Consider the following 19829-nt stretch of genomic DNA (forward strand, 5'->3'; position numbering starts at 1 on the left):
ACACACATATAAGGTTCGATTGGTTGCGAAGGGCTTTACTCAAATTCCTGGAGTTGACTATGATGAGTCCTTCTCACCAGTAGCGAAGATCAAGTCTATAAGTGTTATGCTAGCCATAGCTGCGTTTCATGACTATGAAATATGGCAAATGGATGTCAAAACCGCTTTCCTTAATGGGAAGTTGGCTGAAGATGTTTACATGAGTTAGTCAGAGGATTTTGTAGATGCGAAGTACCCTAATAGAGTGTGTAAGCTTGAGAAATCCATTTATGGATTAAAGAAAGCATCTCGTAGATGGAAACTTTGTTTCGATGAGAAAGTCAAAGAGTTTGGTTTTTCGAGAAGCGAGGATGAGTCCTGCATATATGTCAAGGCTAATGGGAGTATAGTTAGCTTTCTGGTATTGTATGTGGATGACATACTACTCATAGGAAACGTCGTTCCAACCTTGCAGGAAGTTAAGAACTGGCTTTGGAAGTGTTTCGCTACGAAGGACCTCGGGGAAGCTGCTTACATTCTAGGGATAAGGATATTAAGAAATAGGAGTAAAAGACTAACAGGGCTTAGTCAAAGTACCTACTTGGACAAGGTGTTGAAACGTTTCAACATGGAGAATTCCAAAAAAGGAGAATTGCCTATCCAAAGCAATACCAAACTGAGTAAGACTCAGAGTCTGAGTACCGATGCCGAAATAGCAGAAATGGGTCGAGTACCATATGTTTCTACCGTTGGCTCGATCATGTATGCTATGACATGTACTCGCCCTGATGTGGCGTTTGCTTTGAGCATGGTTAGTCGATATCAAGGGAATCCTGGTAGAACTCACTGGATAGCAGTAAAGAACATTCTTAAGTACCTGCGGAGGACTAAGGACTGGGTCCTTACCCTCGGTGGGATTGATGACTTGAGAGTGACAGGGTATAGTGACGTCATCTTTCAGACCGACAGAGATAATTTCCGCTCTCAGTCGGGCTGGGTATTTACTCTAAATGGAGGAGCAGTAACATGGAAAAGTTCCAAACAGGAGACTGTAGCTGATTCAACGTGCGAATCAGAGTACATAGCAACAAGCGAAGCGTCGAAGGAGGCAATATGGCTAAAGAACTTCATCGGAGACCTTGGAGTTGTACTAGCTGTAAAGGAGCCTATGGAGATTTTCTGTGACAACGAGGGTGCGGTCGCCTTAACCAAGGAACCGAGGGATCATGGCAGATCCAGGCACATCGACAGAAAATATCACTTCATAAGACATTGAGTAGAAGAGGGACTCCTCATAGTGAAGAGGGTATCGTCAGAGGATAACCCAGCAGATCCCCTTACGAAGGGACTGAGTAGGGTTAAGCATTTTCAGCATGCTAGGAGCATTGGCCTGAGGGACGATATTAGTTTTTGTGATTAGATAGACAGTGAGAAACTTGTAATAAATAAATGTAATTGACATTTGATGATTAAATAATATGAGTTTTATTTATGAGTAAAGTTTACTATCTTTTGTCAATTGTTTATTTTGTGTTTCACTTTTGCATGTTTTGACTTCCAGAATAATATGATTATTCGAAATATCCACAGCCGATCATACTTTGCAAGTAGGTTATGAAGTTAGACTGTCATGAAATGGCTTGTAGACTTTCTAAGGTGTTTTAGACATAGCAAAGGTTTGCTGCAACGTTCATGAGTACTCTGGAAATTAGAATTTGAGTATTGGATTAAACCCACGCTCACATGAATCACTTCATGGATTTATCACGAGTGATTGTGAGACAATAATATCATATAGTCTTCAAACCAAGATATATGAGTTGTTGATTACGAGTTGGTTGTGCATTGGTAGTACGAAAACGCATCAGTAACTTGATGTTATAAAATGTGTTGTTGTGTATGATTGAACAAGTAATCAATACAAGCATATAAGTCGAAGTTTATCTGTTCCTTTTATCCTAAGAGGATTAAAAGCGATATCTTGGGCCCTTCGATGATTTTTTTTTGACTTATGTGTCGGCCCGATCAGGACTCAATTGATGTGTTCAATTAAGTTCTATGTCAAACAAATCAGAAATTGGGAAACAAACTGATGGACAATGAGTATGACCTTATTCCATGTCTTTGCCCACACGATATCTTGAAGAATAGAGGATTATATGATCCCTTATCTAAAGGACGAGTCATTGACTAGATAAGAGTTGGAAAGCAGTTTTTGAGAGCTACGATTGCTAATCGGATTTTGAAGTTGCATTGGCAGTTATAGTTATTAGACTTATCCAAGTTGGAGACTGTTGGATTAGGTGTCTAAGCCCATAACTATAATTGGTATGTACGTGACCCGATAGTAGTATGGTCCTTTTGGGTTGCCTTCACCGGAGCAATTTGATAGGATGGATATTTGAGAAAGAGCTTATTTGTGATTTATTAATATATTATATGAATAATATATTAATTAAGAAATCATATTATTTATTTGGTATTGATCAAGAATTAAATTGGAATTAATTTAGTGATCAAAAGAGACTGATTAAATTTACAGGGACTGATTTGGTAATTCATTGATACTTATAGTTTGGGCTAATGATCCATGTTGATTAGCCATGGACTAAACCTATATGAGAGTCCATTAGGGTTTAGTTCAAAGGGCCATCAAATATGAAGGGTCATGGTGAATTAGGGTTTACATGTATGAAACCCTAGGAATTCCACGCTATAAAAGTAACCCCTAAGCACCCTAAAATCGGCCAACTCTTCCTAGAAGCAAACCTTATCCGATTTTTGGTGATTCCTAACCTCTCTCATAAGCCTCCTTTTGCATTTGGTGTTTGTGATTCATTTGAGGCATCACATTTGAGGTGCTAAGCTCTTGAAAGGCAAGGTTCTACAAGCTACTACAAAGAGGTATTAATCTAACTAGTTTTTATGTTGTATATCTCAAATTGTAGGATAGCTAGGGTGTATGTTTTGGATGAAATGATATTGCATGTATAACTTGAGAAAATTTAGATCCAAATCATCTAGGGTTGTATGTGCACCATAGGATTGTTATAGTGCTCAAAACCCTTCAGGGATATTCTTGGGATATTCGCACAACTCTGTTGCATATAGGGTGTTTAATAAGCGAACAAGGAAGATTAAAGAAACTTTCAATCTAACTTTCGATGATTACTATGTCAAACCTGTAGAAATGACTTTTGAACAGAAGCCTCTTCTTAAAGAATCAAATGATGAGTCTGAAATTGTTACTTCTTTTGATCTTGATTATGAATTCATTTTTGGTGTTCCAGATAGGGAAATTAATGCAGAAGTTCATGCAGATGATAATCGGATTCCTGAAGCATCGAAACTTTCTGGTGATTCGACGGTAACTCGGGAAGAAGATGATTCACATTCTACTTCAAACTCTCAAATACATGTCGAAAGTCACCCTGTGTTGCAAGGTGATCAAGTAGAGGGGCGCTTGAATTCGATATCACAAGATCATTTAAATGAGTCTAATGTTGAGGGGAGCATGGTTCATCTAATCGTTCATTCGAGGGGGAGCATGAACATTCGAATACTGATGTCGAGGGGGAGAATCACAATATAAGTCCAATTGTCGATGGGGAGCAAAATGGATTTATACCAAACACGTCAAATGCACAACTGATGTTTTTCATGATGTATCTGATAATGTGTCCAATGCAGGTGAAGGTTCAGAAACGAATGAAATGTTCGAAGATGCACCTTTGGATTTCGATCATGCATATCCACAACTGGAACGATGGACTCGTAATCATCCTAAAGAACAAGTTCTTGGTGATCCTCAAGCTGGAGTTTTGACAAGGGCTCACCTTCGTGCTAAAAATGAGGTACTGAATGCTCATCAAGAATTTTTCATGTTTAATGTCTTTATTTCGAAAATAGAACCAAAAACAGTTAAGATTGCATTGGATGATCCTGATTGGAATGTTTCCATGCAATCTGAACTTGCTGATTTCGAAAGAAACAAGGTTTGGCGACTAGTTCCAACACATGTTGATGTGTCGGTCATTGGATTAAAATGGATCTTTAAAAATAAAACTGACAAACAAGGTAATATTGTTCGGAACAAAGCAAGGTTAGTTGTTAAAGGATATTTGCAACAAGAAGGTATTGACTATGATGAAACCTTTGCCCCTATCGCGAGACTCGAGGTTGTTCGAATATTTCTTGCTTATGCAGCACACAAGGACTTCGATGTTTATCAAATGGATGTCAAGTGCTCTTTTCTCAATGGCTTATTAGAAGAAACTGTGTATGTTGAACAACCACTAGACTTTGTAAATGGAAAATTTTCTGATCATTGTTATATTCTCGATAAAGTGGTTTATGGCTTAAAAAAAGACCCTCGAGCCTGGAATTCAACTTTTACCAATTTCTTGAAACTCTCCAAATTTAAACAAGGCTCTGTTGATCCCACTCTATTTCAAAATAAAGTGGGGGGGTCATCTGATGCTTATTCAAATTTATATAGATGATATTATTTTTGGCTCGACTGACCCTTCATTGTCTAGAGAATTTGAGAATATGATGAAAAGCTAATTCGAGATGAGTATGATGGGTAAGATTGATAATTTTCTGAGTGTGAATATTTGTCAAAGCAGAGATGGAATTTTCATCAATGAAGAGAAGTACTCTCGTAACTTGCTTGAGAAATTTGGCATGACGAATAGTTCGAAATTGAAAGTACCCATGGTAGTTGGCACGCGCTTAGGACCTTCGTTGGATAAGCCTACTGTCGATCTCACGTTATACAGGAGCATGATTGGTTCGTTACTATACTTAACCACTAGTAGACCAAATATTATGTTCGTTATGTGTAACTGTGCCAGGTTGCAATCAAATCCCAGAGAACCTCATCTAACAGCTGTGAAGAATATCTTTTGATATCTCAAAGGAACAGTGTTGTTGGGTTTACGGTACCCTTCAAAGACTGGTTTCTTCATTCAGTCGTTTTCTGATGCAGAACTTGGTAGGTGTCAACTCGACTGAAAAAACACTTCTAGTGGATGTCAACTTTTGGACGGGAAGCTTGTTAGCTGGAAATCGAAGAAACAAACTTGTGTTTCGATTGCCACAGCACAAGCAGAATATGTTGTTGTTGCAGCTTGCACTTCTCAGGTCATATGGATTCAAAGTCAAATTCGTGATTACACAATCAACATGAAAAATATACCTTTGTATTGTGATTCACAAAGTGCAATACACATCTGCCATAATTCGGTACAACCTTCGAAGAGAAAGCACATTGCACTTCAATATCATTTCATCAAGGATCATGTCGAGGATGGAAATATCGAGGTTCATTTTGTGAAGACGACGGATCAACTTGCTGACATTTTTACAAAGCCTTTGGATGAGAAATCTTTTCTAAGAATCTTGTCGGGTTTAGGAATGCTCGATGCAAGTGTTGTTCCAAGTTTGTCCTCATTGTGAAACTTCCAGGAGTCGAAGTACTGATGACTGGTTCAGAAGTTACTATTCGTCATTCAACGTTTGACCCCATTCGAATTTGAAATGCCTCTGAATGGTTCAGCTCAGAGTTCGTTGTCTGAGAGAGGATTGTTGTTCGACGCATAGTGTTTGGAAATCGATACTTCTTACGTCGAATGTGTGGTATAATTTTACTTATTTTATTTATTTTATTTTTTTTATAAAACAAAAATACCAAAAAGATTTTATTATTTTTGTTTTTCTATTTCAAAAACACAAAAACTCCAAATATATTTTCTTAATTTTGTATTTTAATTTCAAAAACAAAAATTCCAAAAAGATTTTCTCATTTTTGTCTTTTAAATTCAAACACAAAAATCCGAAAATCTTTTTGTTTGTTGTTGTTTTGTGTGTTTAACATTTTTCAGTGTAGCTCTTGATCAACATATTGTGGTGGACATTGCTTCGTGACAAAGGGCAAGGTATCATTTCGAATCATTGTACTAGTTAGGAGTCCCTAGAAGCAAGATGTTGTATGTCGACCTAAGCCTCATAGACTCAATGTGTTTCGAAGCCTTAATGGATCACTCACTATGAGGGTTCGTTCCCAACCAGGCTATATTCGCATTAGTCGACGAGCTACCTTTCTCTTCTCATTTTGAGTTAAGAGATTTCTGCTCTGTCCATATCATTCACAGAGGTACACAATGTTTCTTAACCAATCTTTTTCATCAACTTTGTTCTTAACGACTCACACACTTCACTTGCGTATCCTCGACATCTTTGGTAGACACCAACCAGAATGTAGATATTACACAAGTCTATGTTCATGATCCTGATTCATGAGTCTGTGATGATGGTGAAACCCAACACTCCCAACTCATCAAGGAATTGACGGTGAACTTTATGTTCAAGATTTTCACAAAACATTTGTTTCAGTACCTTTATTCGATATTCAAAATCGTATTCTTTCGTTATGAGTGATCTTGACAAAATGTTCTTTTCCCAATACATTTTTTCCCAACAAGATCCAGTACTTATTTTTTTTGGAATATGATTTATTTCTGAATATATGTTTGCAACTTAGTTACTTTACATTTAAACTTACCTTTTCTTGTCACTGACTACACTGGTCATACAGGTAATTTTGATCATTTAACTCACACTTATGTTAAGTTGTGGTTATGAACAAAATTGATCCTACCTTCGAATCCTAAGTAAAAGAAGCCCTTCGATACTCATTCACGAGTATTCGATTGTACTTCACAGGATACCTCACAAGAAGTTCGATGTCTCTCTTGATATCGAATGAAGTGATAATTGCTCGGGATCCATTTGCTTTACATCGAATGTTTATTTGATGTCACTATATGCATATTTTTTTATTTTGGTTCCCACTATATCTTTGTCACACATTTGCACAGAAATCCTCGAGGTCTTGGGTAATACCAACTCAAACCTAGATATCGAAAGTCTGGCTATGATTTCGTTTCTCCACTACAACAAAAATGTGATTTTGCTAGGGAAGGTTGCTATGGAACGTATTTTCGTTGTTAATCTGCAATGGATCGTGCTATGGAATGTTGTTCCATAGCAATGTTGCTACCACATTGTCTACGGATTTTATTTCTGGTATCGAGAGTGGGAGTTTCTAGGGAAAATGCTACCGACTCCATATCTGTTGGTATTATGCTACCGATAGTTCTATGGAACAAAAATTCGTAGCAATTTTCCAACGACATTTGTTACCAAATCACTTTCCGTTGTACTGCTGTTATGGAATTCATCATCGTGGTTAATATGCAACGGAGTTTGTGACAGAAACCAATTCCATAGTTCAATTGCTATGGAAGTACCATTCGTAGGTATTTTCTAGGAAATTCTGCTATGGAATATGATTTCGTTTGCTTGTTTTGCTATGGAACAAAACGCGTAGCTAATTTGTGACGGCATTTATTGGAGTTTGTAAGATATGGTTTGAATGAAATGTTTTTGAATTGGTAATATGTGGCATAAACTAATGGCTAAAAATGTAAAAATGAATAGATATTGCTGGCAAGCAGACTCGAACTTAAGCTTATGCTAGAAAAGGGCACGGTTAAGCCAGTTGTGCTAATCAAGTTGTGTATAATTTATTGAAAACATAGTATTATAATGAATAATTAACAACGAATTCATTACAAAGTTATTTTTAATTACATTAACCGGGCATGTTAAAGTATATATAATCTATGTAGATTATTTTCCTTAATAACGAATTCATTACAAACTTATTTTTAATTACATTAACTATACTTCATCACAAAAATAACATGGGTTTTACAAATACTTCATCCTACTCAAACAACAGAGCAAGCAAAAATGACTAAAATGCCCTTTTAACAGAACCAAAATAAAATTATAGTAGTACTATACAACTTCATATACAATACAATAAGAACACTAATATTCAATGTCCATTCTATTATCAACCATTAATATTTTTAAGAAATATACAAAACCTACCATACTCTACATACCAACGACAAACCGTGCAATATCTTTGTCGATCCTCATCCTCTTCATGGCCTATTGCCAATGCACCTTTAACAGAATGACGTGGGTCTTGACATTGGAATGTGATGTTATTCGTTGTAAGTCTATGAACGACATCAATAGCCCGCAACAACTCTTTGGCACTATCAACAACACCCGTGTACTCCCCATCATCCGGAACTGCCCAGCCAAAATAGGCATCAAGTAATTGTAAACCTACACATTAAAATATCCATCAATTAATCCAATGTACCCTTTTCAATAAAACAGTAAATATTATACAACACAACACAACTATATACTAACCCCAAACTACAAACATGCCTTAATTAACTATATATATAATTTAATTTACATATATACCATATATACATATACCTTCATCACATTGATGAGGCCCTCTTGAAATGTAGATCATTCCAAGCAAATAAATTGCCTCAAGATGATCTTCATCTGCTGTTTTTCTCAACAAAGTCAATCCTAAATCAAAATTGTCATAATAAAAGCACTCATTATGTTGACAGAATAACAATATCAATATATAACATCTATGACACAAAATATTAATAAATGGTATATTTAGATTACATATAATTACTGAAATTACACATACAATTCCTTGTCTATACATGGCTTCAATGTTATTATGGAATGCACATGTGCGTATAAATGAATCAGCTTTCAGAGTTTTGGGACCCATTCCTTCAAACATGTCAATGCATGTTGTTCTGTACACTTGAGGATCACCCCCTGCTTCATACATCTTCTTTGAACTTCAAAAATTTAAATACACAGTAAATAACAAACAAATAAAGTTTTATTTCGTCAAATATACATTCATTAGTTGATGTTTATTGATAATTACCAAAGTCTTGCAGAGACGATGTCTTTCGCAGATTCTGACCCTAATACTACAAATATCCAACTCAAAAGATCCAGTGGAGATTATCTAACGAAAGGTGACTTCTAGTATTCGACATTCTACTTACAAAATACACATTGGAGTAGTTGATTTCAATTTCTTTTTTTAAAAATTAAGCGTAAATATGAAAGACAGTGTAACAGGGTATGGAAAAAAACTTACTTTATGCTGATTTGGTCGAGAGGAGTACAGGAGTCTCTATTATCGGAGAAAATCGTTTTTTAGAACGATTATTCTAAGACGATTTGGGGGTTGTAGTGTTTGTATATAGATTTATTGTCCGGAAAAGTTGAGATGTTATGAATGGTTGAAGAACTGGAACGTCGGCGTGACGTCAGATGTATGATGGCGCCTTAACAATTTAGAGTGCAAAAAGACCAAATTGCCCCTGAAATCATTCCAAATATGTGAATACTAAGGGTATTTGTGTCAAAACACATATTCAAATATTATAGCCTTTTATAGCTAGGTAATATTGGACTTTTGATTGTTAAAATGAAAAAGACAAAAATAACATATATATCATAATTCATAATGTAATACATTTATATTAACATTTCACCAAATTACTAGTATATATTCATGTACTAATATACATATTAAAAGTGGAAAAAGATTTTAATAGTAAACTTATTTACATTAGATTTTAGACACAATACTTTTCTTTTGTTGCCACTTTTAGTCCCTATCTTTATGGTAACTTTTTTTACTTTGATTTCAGCCACAATACTTTTTCTTTGTTGCCACTTTTAGTCCATATGTTTATTCCTTTACAATTTTACCTTATGAAAAGCATGGGTACTCCACTAGTTGATATTAAACCAAATTACCAAGTCCAAAATAAAATACATGTTTGTTTATGCCTTTACAAATGTATTTTATATGTATTTAATACTAGGAAAGAACAAACATTTGCTACATACAACTATAATCACAATACAATATAAACACTAATATTAAAAGTCCAAAATACATTATTCAAATTTCAAACATTATTTAAACATCATTCAAACATCATTCCAAACTTTAACTCTTTTAGTCCCTTATATTAAACCAAAAGAATCTACATAGCATTAATTGTTATAATATGAAAGTACATATCAACAAACTACTCATAAATTATACCAAACTCCCTAGAAAACCTAACGAAACAAGCATCCCATAAACAAATGTCACACATAAACACCCATTTGTATCCATTCACAAAAGCGTCTGACACACTACCTACAGACTTATGCAATGCACAAGATCTATGGAAGCCATGGAAGTGTACATGTTTCCTCCCCTCCCTATTTAAGTGGAGATGAACCTTAGAACAAGTTGCTCTAAGACTCCACTTACCTTTTGCTCTGCGGTAAGCATTGTTCAACATGTCCAAAGCGTCGTGCTTCCTATGTCTCCCTTCAGCCATCAGCATCATTCCCAGGACAAATGTTGAATCCAAATGTCCCAATGCAGATGCTTCTTCAAGCATCGTTTTCCCTTCATGTTCAGCTTCTAAGAAAAATAACTTCATCTGAAAAAAACATTAAACACATAATTTCTAGTTAAAGTTATGCAAAACAAGTAACAGATTAATCACTACTATGCATATATACAACAACGTACCAATCCATTCCTGAATAGAATATTTGGGTTTCTCATCTCTATGCATTTATTGACAACTGTATGTTTCTGGTCAGAGCAAACATGAAATCGTAATCCATCTAACTCCATATGTTTATATACTTCATCCGTTTTTCTTGCCTCGTTGAAGAATCTGCAACTGCAAACGAAACACAATATTCGCTCGATAATGTAAATACAACTCAAATACACTTGTGAAATAGAATGATCAAAGGCAAAACTTACACACTCTTCATCCTGAAAGCCTCAACTGCTGAAATTTTTGCCAAGTCGACTATTATTTTCTCCATCACTTCAAATGGCATGTCTGATAGCGATTTCGTTTGATTTCTTGATTGAATCTTAGATGAAGTACTGGCTTCCATAATAATAAACATTCACTAAGATAACGATTCTGCGAAATTGATTTTAGGGTTTTTTTTTCTATCGGAATTTTTAAGTTGGGGATGTTTCAAAGTGACTGAATTTCAGAGTGAAGTACTGAAACGTGTTTCGTCGGAAAACATTATGGCGCCTAGAAGATGTTCCATTACAAAATGACCAAATTATCCTAATACATAAAATGACTCGTATTTAATTAGTAGGGTAGTTTTGTAAAAACTCATATTTAAAAGAAAAATCAATTTCTATTTTAATTAATCAAGGTTGTAAAAATCGCTCGTCGGTAGCTCGGCGGTCGACTGGCGATAAGCGATTAATCAGACTCAACAGGGATTAATCGGGGACCCTAAATTATTAATAAAATTATTTAAAAAAATTAATATTTCCTAAAAAATTAAGTATTTGAAAATTTTAAATATTAATACACAACCGGCACAAATGATATATGTTGACCAATGGCCCATATGTCATCCATATGTCAACCATGGACACCATAATCAACTACCATGTTGACCAATGGCCCATATGTCAACCATGGACACCATAAGCAACAACCATGTTGACCAATGGCCCATATGTCAACCATGGACACCATAATTAACTACCATGTTGACCAATGACCCATATGTCAACCATGGACACCATAAGCAACAACCATGTTGACCAATGGCCCATATGTTATCCATATATCAACCATGGACAGCATAAGCAACAACCATGTTGACCAATGGCCCATATGTCATCCATATGTCAACCATGGACACCATAAGCAACTACCATGTTGACCAATGGCCCATATGTCATCCGTATATCAACCATGGACACCATAAGCAAGAACCATGTTGACCACTGGCCCATATGTCATCCATATGTCAACCATGGACACCATAAGCAACAACCATGTTGACCAATGGCCCATATGTCAACCATGGATACCATAAGCAACAACCATGTTGACCAATGGCCCATATGTCAACCATGGACACCATAAGCAACTACCATGTTGACCAATGTCCCATATGTCAACCATGGACACCATAAGCAACAACCATGTTGACCAATGGCCCATATGTCATCCATATGTCAACCATGGACACCATAAGCAACTACCATGTTGACCATATGTCAACCATGGACACCATAAGCAACAACCATGTTGATCAATGGCCCATATGTCATCCATATGTCAACCATGGACACCTTAAGCAACTACCATGTTGACCAATGGCCCATATGTCAACCATGGACACCATAAGCAACAACCATGTTGACCAATGGACCATATGTCATCCATATGTCAACCATGGACACCATAAGCAACAACCATGTTGACTAATGGCCCATATGTCATCCATATGTCAACCATGGACACCATAAGCAACTACCATGTTGACCAATGGCCCATATGTCATCCGTATGTCAACCATGGACACCATAAGCAACAACCATGTTGACCAATGGCCCATATGTCATCCATATGTCAACCATGGACACCATTAGCAACTACCATGTTGACCAATGGCCCATATGTCAACCATGGACACCATAAGCAACAACCATGTTAACCAATGGCCCATATGTCATCCATATGTCAACCATGGACACCATAAGCAACTACCATGTTGACCAATGGCCCATATGTCAACCATGGACACCATAAGCAACAACCATGTTGACCAATGGCCCATATGTCAACCATGGACACCATAAGCAACTACCATGTTGACCATATGTCATCCATATCTTAACCATGGACACCATAAGCAACAACCATGTTGACAAATGGCCCATATGTCATCTATATGTCAACCATGGACACCTTAAGCAACTACCATGTTGACCAATGGCCCATATGTCAAACATAGACACCATAAGCAACAACCATGTTGACCATTGGCCCATATGTCATCCATATGTCAACCATGGACACCATAAGCAACTACCATGTTGACCAATGGCCCATATGTCAACCATGGACACCATAAGCAACAACCATGTTGACCAATGGCCCATATATATGTCATCCATATGTCAACCATGGACACCATAAGCAACTACCATGTTGACCAATGGCCCATATGTCAACCATGGACACCATAAGAAACAACCATGTTGACCAATGGCCCATATGTCATCCATATGTCAACCATGGACACCTTAAGCAACTACCATGTTGACCAATGGCCCATATGTCAACCATGGACACCATAAGCAACTACCATGTTGACCAATGGCCATTACCATGTGGACCAATCAACCATATGTCATCCATGGACACAATAAGCCACTACCATATATATTGACATTACCCGTACGTCTTTTGTATATAAATTTCGGTTTAAACAGAAAAGCATAAAGATGTATAGTTTATTAATGTTTAGTCATCGTATATAATTTTAAGTTAAAATTATACTATGAACACATCGTTACTCTATGTTCTTTCTTGACGTTATTTATATGTATATACCCTATCTATCAATTTGTAGCTACTTTCAATAAATTTGAATTACTAAATATTTAGCGGTAATTAGCACAGTTCGAATTTTTTATTAGCGGAGGTTCAAAGTATTTCAAAATTCGTTTCCCTCCAACCTACACACGTTTATGCTGCATATTAGGGTAATTAATTACCGATTAGAAATAGGTTTTACATTTTCTGTAATCATCATCTCCAGCGGCTTATTGATCGAAATCTTTGTTCGTTACACGTTTGTGCACTGACTTTGGCGATATAGGTTGTCACTCATCTAAAATTTATATTTATTTAATTTAGTGTTGTCGTGATGATCGATCGTTTTTTGTTGTCTGATCATCTTCATGTAAATTGGTTTTGATTGTATTCAATAGTTTGCATGCAAAGTAATGCCTTCATATATAATTTATTTTTATTGTTTGTGTCAGAAAGATGTCGACCTCGAAAGCAAAAGGAGCATCCGGTGTGAAGCCTACTAAATTCATTGCACCACAAGTTATGAAATGCAACAGGATTTCTGCTGCAAAATTCCTAAACAGACAGTGACAAGATGAAGAAATCGACTTGCCAATACCAACAACCACATCCAAAGCACCTATAACATCTACCAACAAAACCCCTAAACCTATATCATTAACATCACCCATGACTACCACTTCCTCGACATCACTTAAAACATCCACACCCTCCTTAGAAAAAACATTTAAAACTTCAGAAACTGGAACAATACAATCGTCAACATGAACATCAATAACGAAAACTTCAGAACCTACATTATCTAAACCATCCTCAACACCTACACCCACTACCACATCATCAACACCTATATCCACTACCACAACCTCAAAACCTGCATCTACACTACCATCCTCCACAACTACAATAACTACCACACCCTCCTTAAGTAAAGGAACTACCACATCCTCAACATATACATCTATCCCAACACCTACCCTAGAATATACCCCATCAACAACACCTATCCCAGAATCTACCCCATCACCAACACAACCACCCATGAATGGATCTGTAGTGGAAAGTGTAGAAGGTGAAAACAATTCCTCTAAAGATTGTGGACCAGATGGAATGTTTAATGTTCATGTTTGGAAAAATACGTGAGTAACCAATTCAAATCTTAATTACAACTTTTTTTATGTATTAAATTTTGGTTTACACCTACATATCAATTCATAACTAAACACATCACATTATTACTTGCAGGCTAATGCCACCAGGCCCTTGTGCACACGTTATTAGTCAGTCCTTTAAACAAAGAGTAGATCCAGAAGGGTACGCTTGGGCACAAGTAAGCAAAGAAATGCGCGAATTATATTGGGAGGAGTTTCAGGTAACTATAAGTCATAAATTGTTGTTTGGTAAACATTTACACTTCAACTTATGTTTATATTGTTAATGTGTAGAAAAAAATGTTGTTGGGATGAGACAATAGACTCGCTGGTGAGGCAAGCTTGGGCAAGGAAAGCGGCACAAAGTTATGGTCAATATCTCTATAACATGAGGAGCCCAAAAAGAAACAAACATGGCTTTAAACCAGCTCATATTCCACAGGAAGTCTGGAACTCCTGGCAATTAAAATGGAATACAGAAGAATACAAGCTAAAATATGAGCAGAACAAGAAGAATAGGCGTAACGGTGTGGCTGATGGAGTAGCAAAACCCACACATAACGCTAGATCCGCATGTCATTTGAAGATAGCTTCTGATTTGGTAATTTTTTAAATGGTACATCGTATCAATGTTTGCATATGTTTATCTGTATATTTGACTTTTTATATGGTATTTATGCAGAAGAGGAAATTAGGACATGAGCAACCCCATAGTGAATTGTTCTTGTATACACACACTAAGAATCATGATGGAGTCACTTTCACAAATGAAAAAGATAGACAAATTCATGTAATATTCATTTCAGTTTAAATTAACTTTATTATTGTAGCTACTCCATAATATCATTCCTAAATTTGATATCTTTTAACTTATAATATTTTTATTTTGTAGGACAAGCTGAAGGTGTTGAATTTGAGGAGGACAAGCTATTTTATGCTGTTGTTGGTGGTCATGACAAAAAAAGAAGACCTTATGGATTAGGCTCTTTTGCAAAGGCGGTTCCCAATAGGAATGGTAAAACGGATGTATCTTACATTCCCGAAAAAAATGATGAAATAGAAGAAATGAGGGAGCTTGTTGCTAAACAAAAACAGCAAAACGAAGAGCTTAAAGAAATGATGAACGCCCAACAAGAGGAAAACAAAGCAAGGGTCGGGCATCTTGAAAAACAACTTCAAACGGCATTGGATCTTATTAATGTCGTTAGAAAACAACAAGAGTAGTAGGTTGATATATGTTTATTGAAGATTATATATTTTAGAGTAGCAACTTTCTTTTTTCCATGTAATAAATAATTATTTTGTTATTTTATGATATAATGGTTATGAGGCTTTTTTATATATTACTACAAAATTATTTGGATATAATTTATAAATCAATTATCAATCGGTCCATATTGAATATGGTATATAATATATACACCACTAAAATTGCTAGGGATTCATGACCACGGAATTTGCTAGGAGATCATCAAACAGATTTAGCTAGGGATTCATCACCACAGATTTAGCTAGGGATTCATCACCACGGATTTTGCTAGGGATTCATCACCACAGATTTTGCTAGGGATTCATCACCACGGATTTTGCTAGGGATTAACTACAACGTAATTTGTGACGGAAGAACTACCATGGAATTTGTGATGGAAACCTACTACGGAATACACGACGGAATACCATCTACCACGGATTTCATTCCGTTGTCACAATTGCGATGGAATTATCGTTTTCGTTGCAAACTCCTCGCTACAGCGTTTTTAGGGACGGAAATAGGTCGTTGCAAATTCCGTCACTATTCGTCTTTTGCAACGGAATTTCAGCTTTTCGCAACGGATTCCTTCTGTAGCAAAATTGCGTTTTTCTTGTAGTGTTCATCCCAAAAGTGAATGAGCCCAGCCTCGAAGCGAAGGACGAAAGTGTTTTCTTGATGACGAATCCTGATGGTGTCGAAATGAAGGCCAAGTGATGGTTCTTATCCTCTTGGGTCAAACGTAACGTTAGGTGGATGTGACGGTTTAGTTTCTTCACAGTTTTCAAGGGAAAAGTACTCATTACTTTATCAGACGTGGCGACTTTTAGGGAACCCGACCCACTTTCCAAGACTGAACGTGGCAGATTTTTATTGGTGGTTATTTCAAATTCAAAATTTTTGTGGGTTATAAAAGGATTTTTGTGGTCAAAACTATAGACTTTACGCACTCTGCTATAATTTTCCCAAAATCTTTTCTTCACAATAATCCTCTGTTCTTCAAAAACCCTAACAATGGCGGCACCAACTAGTCATGTTGATCCATCAAACACTACTAATGAAGCCACATCTAAACCCCTTTTGAAGATTCAAATTTCCAACTATCGTGTTCAACCTGATGTATCGAAGTATCCTGAAGAATTGAAGATGTTGATTGTTTCCCTCAATCATTCCGTTCTTTCAACTGTAATGTTTGCTTCTTACTCTGTGCCTATGACTTGGTTATCATTGGTTGGTTCTACAACGGTCTTTAACAAAACCTCCAAGGTGGTGACGTTTCAATTAACAAACGACAAGAAGTATAAACTCACAAAGAGGCAGTTTGAACAAATCTTGAAGCTTCCCAATAAAGGTCTATTTTACGAGGTTACCAATGAATAGGTGGTTCATATGTTCAATGAGATGGGTCATCAACCCCGACTCACAGGAATCAGTCAGTTTCGAAAGTATGCTCTTCCTTGTATCTGGAACTTTTTGTTTGGAACTTTTCTACATTGTCTAACAGGTCGAAGTGTTGGTCTTGACAAAGACAAATTAAAGATATATTCCTTGATTGTCGGGCTATATTATGATCTTAATGTGGACTATGTTCCACAGCTGTGGGAAGAATTTGGAACGGGTATTTCTCACAATAATGTTTCGAATGGTGTCTCATGTGTAAGATATTAGAGTTTAATTTGGCAAGAAGTATATGCAAAAGAAGGCATCATGGTTCCATCTGATGTGTCGAAGGCATAATTTACAATCTATCAGCATCAAAAAGCAGTTGAAGATGATCCAGTTGTGTTTCCTACAGTGGCTCGAACCCATATGCTTTGTTGCGAAAGGTGGATCCGGCTCATCCAGATCTTGTTGCTTATTTGGCAACAATCAACCCTAATAAACAAGTTGGGGTTTTGTTACCTAAAGGGGCGGAAGGTACTTCGAAGGCTAGTAAAACTTCAAAGAAATTGAAAAAGTCTGAACAACCTAAATCTGTTCCTGCACAAATTGCAAAGGAGGTTGTCAAACTGGTTCAAGACCCTGTTGTCCAAGATGTTTAAAAGGAGGTGGTTCCTTCGAAAACTGGTGTTCTTAAACGAACCAAGAAACCAGCACATAGGCCTCGTCGCTCACTAGAAAGACCAATTGTTGAAAAAGTTCTAGAGGAGCCTTTCTCTTCACCAACGGAGGTTTCTGTTTCGAAAATCAAGAAAATTCGCAAACCCCGGCTCAATTGAAGGGGTGTGATCATTCGTGAGATTCCTGTTCCTGTTTCTCCTACTTCGAAGAAACAAAGAGCACATGCCATGGTAAAGAAGATTAAGAAAAAGAAGAAGCAGTTGGAAGATCCTCTTAATGATGTTATTCTCGAAACTGATTTCGAGAGTGGAAGTGAACGTTCTCCTCTTCGAACTGCAGAGATTGGATTCGCATCACCTCAAAGGGACTCTCCAGTCAAGTCGACTTTCAAGGAGACTATAAGTCTTGGTGGATCTGTGAAAGTATCTAATACGGACACAACCACTAATTTGGGTGATCCTTCAACAACTTCCATCCTTGAGAAGACTGTATTCATACCACCCGAGGTTTCGATGGCTGAATCCATTCCGGAGGAGGTTCGAACCTCAGGCATTACTATGAACATATCTCATATGGACACAAATATCAACAAGGGTGAATGGGTGTTGACTTTCGAAGCTCAAGGTACAACTTCTATTGCAACTTCAGCAGTTCCTATTTCCCTTATTTTATCATCCACAATCGAAACTGTGACATCCCCATTTTTCACGGCCAGAAAAGACCGATTTTGTTTATGCTTTATAAAAATCAGAGTACTTATTTTGATAAAAATGTTGCGGAAATTGTTCCCAGTAAAACATGATAAATACGTTATCAAAGCATTTCCAAAGAAATGTATTTTTATTCATTTTAAAACATTTGGGATGTCATTGTTAATACAGAAACATAAGCGTAAACAGAACTTACATTCATTTACACTAGTGATCTACACCTCTTTAATCTCTCAGTGTAATGTAACTTCATATCGACACCTGTGATACAAATAAGCTTGAGTGGGTCAGGTTGGGAAACCTGGTGAGTACATAGGGTTTTCAACCCACAATAATATAATTATTATGTTTAATCGTCAAACAATTAACCCAATTATCCATCCCCATTATCTTCGTTATTCTTAAGGGTCTACCCTAAGAATCATCTATTTGTTCATTCTGAAGTCCATCGCTTCCAGGGTTTATATGACAGGCACTAAGTCCATAGCTGCCAATGCTTGTTCGTAAAGCACTAATTCCATAGCTGCTAAAGTTCATTCGTCGGGTACTAAATCCATAGCTACCAGTGTTTATCTAATAGGTACTAAATCCATAGATATCAACGTTTATCTAACAGGTACTAAGTCTATAGCTACCAACGTTTATCTAACAGGTACTAAGTCCATAGCTACCAATGTTTATTCGATAGGCACTAAGTCCATAGCTGCCGATGTTAATTATTAGGCACTAAGTCTATAGTTGCCAATGTTCACTCATATCATCTTTCATCTCTCATCATTCATCTACCCATGTTTTACCCAACATATTCGTAGATATAAAATACATATACAGTTTAAATTATTTAAAACATGTATAAAATCGTTCATCCAGCATAGATAGCAAGTATACAGGTTATATGCACACATAGCACGTAATTTATATAAAATACTTCATATCTATGTGTAAGATGAAAGTAACTATGCACTCACTTGTTAAGGTGGTGACTCGGTACTCGGACAGCGCTTCGTTTACTTTAAAATAATTTCTTTCGACGAAACCTAGTATTATTACCACTAGATGTTAGTCTAATATTTACCGTGACTAATTATTAGTCTTATTATTATTATTATTATTATTATTATTATTATTATTATTATTATTATTATATAAGCGTTTAAACAATATTTTCCAACCACTATGTACAGACAGGGGCCAGACATAAAACACCGGAGGGCAGGATCATTTTGGCATTAGCACTTTTGAAATCCAACAACCCAGGCGGCCCTTCAAACCGGATTCCCCGTACCGCTAGTGGTTAAAAAGATATTAT

General features: G+C 36.5%; 1 protein-coding gene across 1 annotated transcript; it reads right to left on the reverse strand.

Moving 5' to 3' along the window:
* Positions 1-8210: 8210 nt before the first annotated feature.
* LOC145130097 (putative F-box protein At1g67623) lies at positions 8211-10884 on the reverse strand. The gene is made up of 5 exons (XM_079064951.1): positions 10745-10884; positions 10502-10658; positions 10235-10409; positions 8408-8451; positions 8211-8225 (listed from the first exon to the last, which is right to left on the reverse strand). Exons 1-5 carry the CDS (start codon positions 10882-10884, stop codon positions 8211-8213), a joined length of 531 nt encoding a protein of 176 aa, XP_078921077.1.
* Positions 10885-19829: the final 8945 nt, after the last annotated feature.

Source organism: Lactuca virosa, chromosome 8 (assembly GCF_052849685.1).
Source record: "Lactuca virosa cultivar CGN04683 chromosome 8, Lactuca_virosa_CGN04683_v6, whole genome shotgun sequence".
In the NCBI taxonomy this organism is placed as follows: Eukaryota; Viridiplantae; Streptophyta; class Magnoliopsida; order Asterales; family Asteraceae; genus Lactuca; species Lactuca virosa.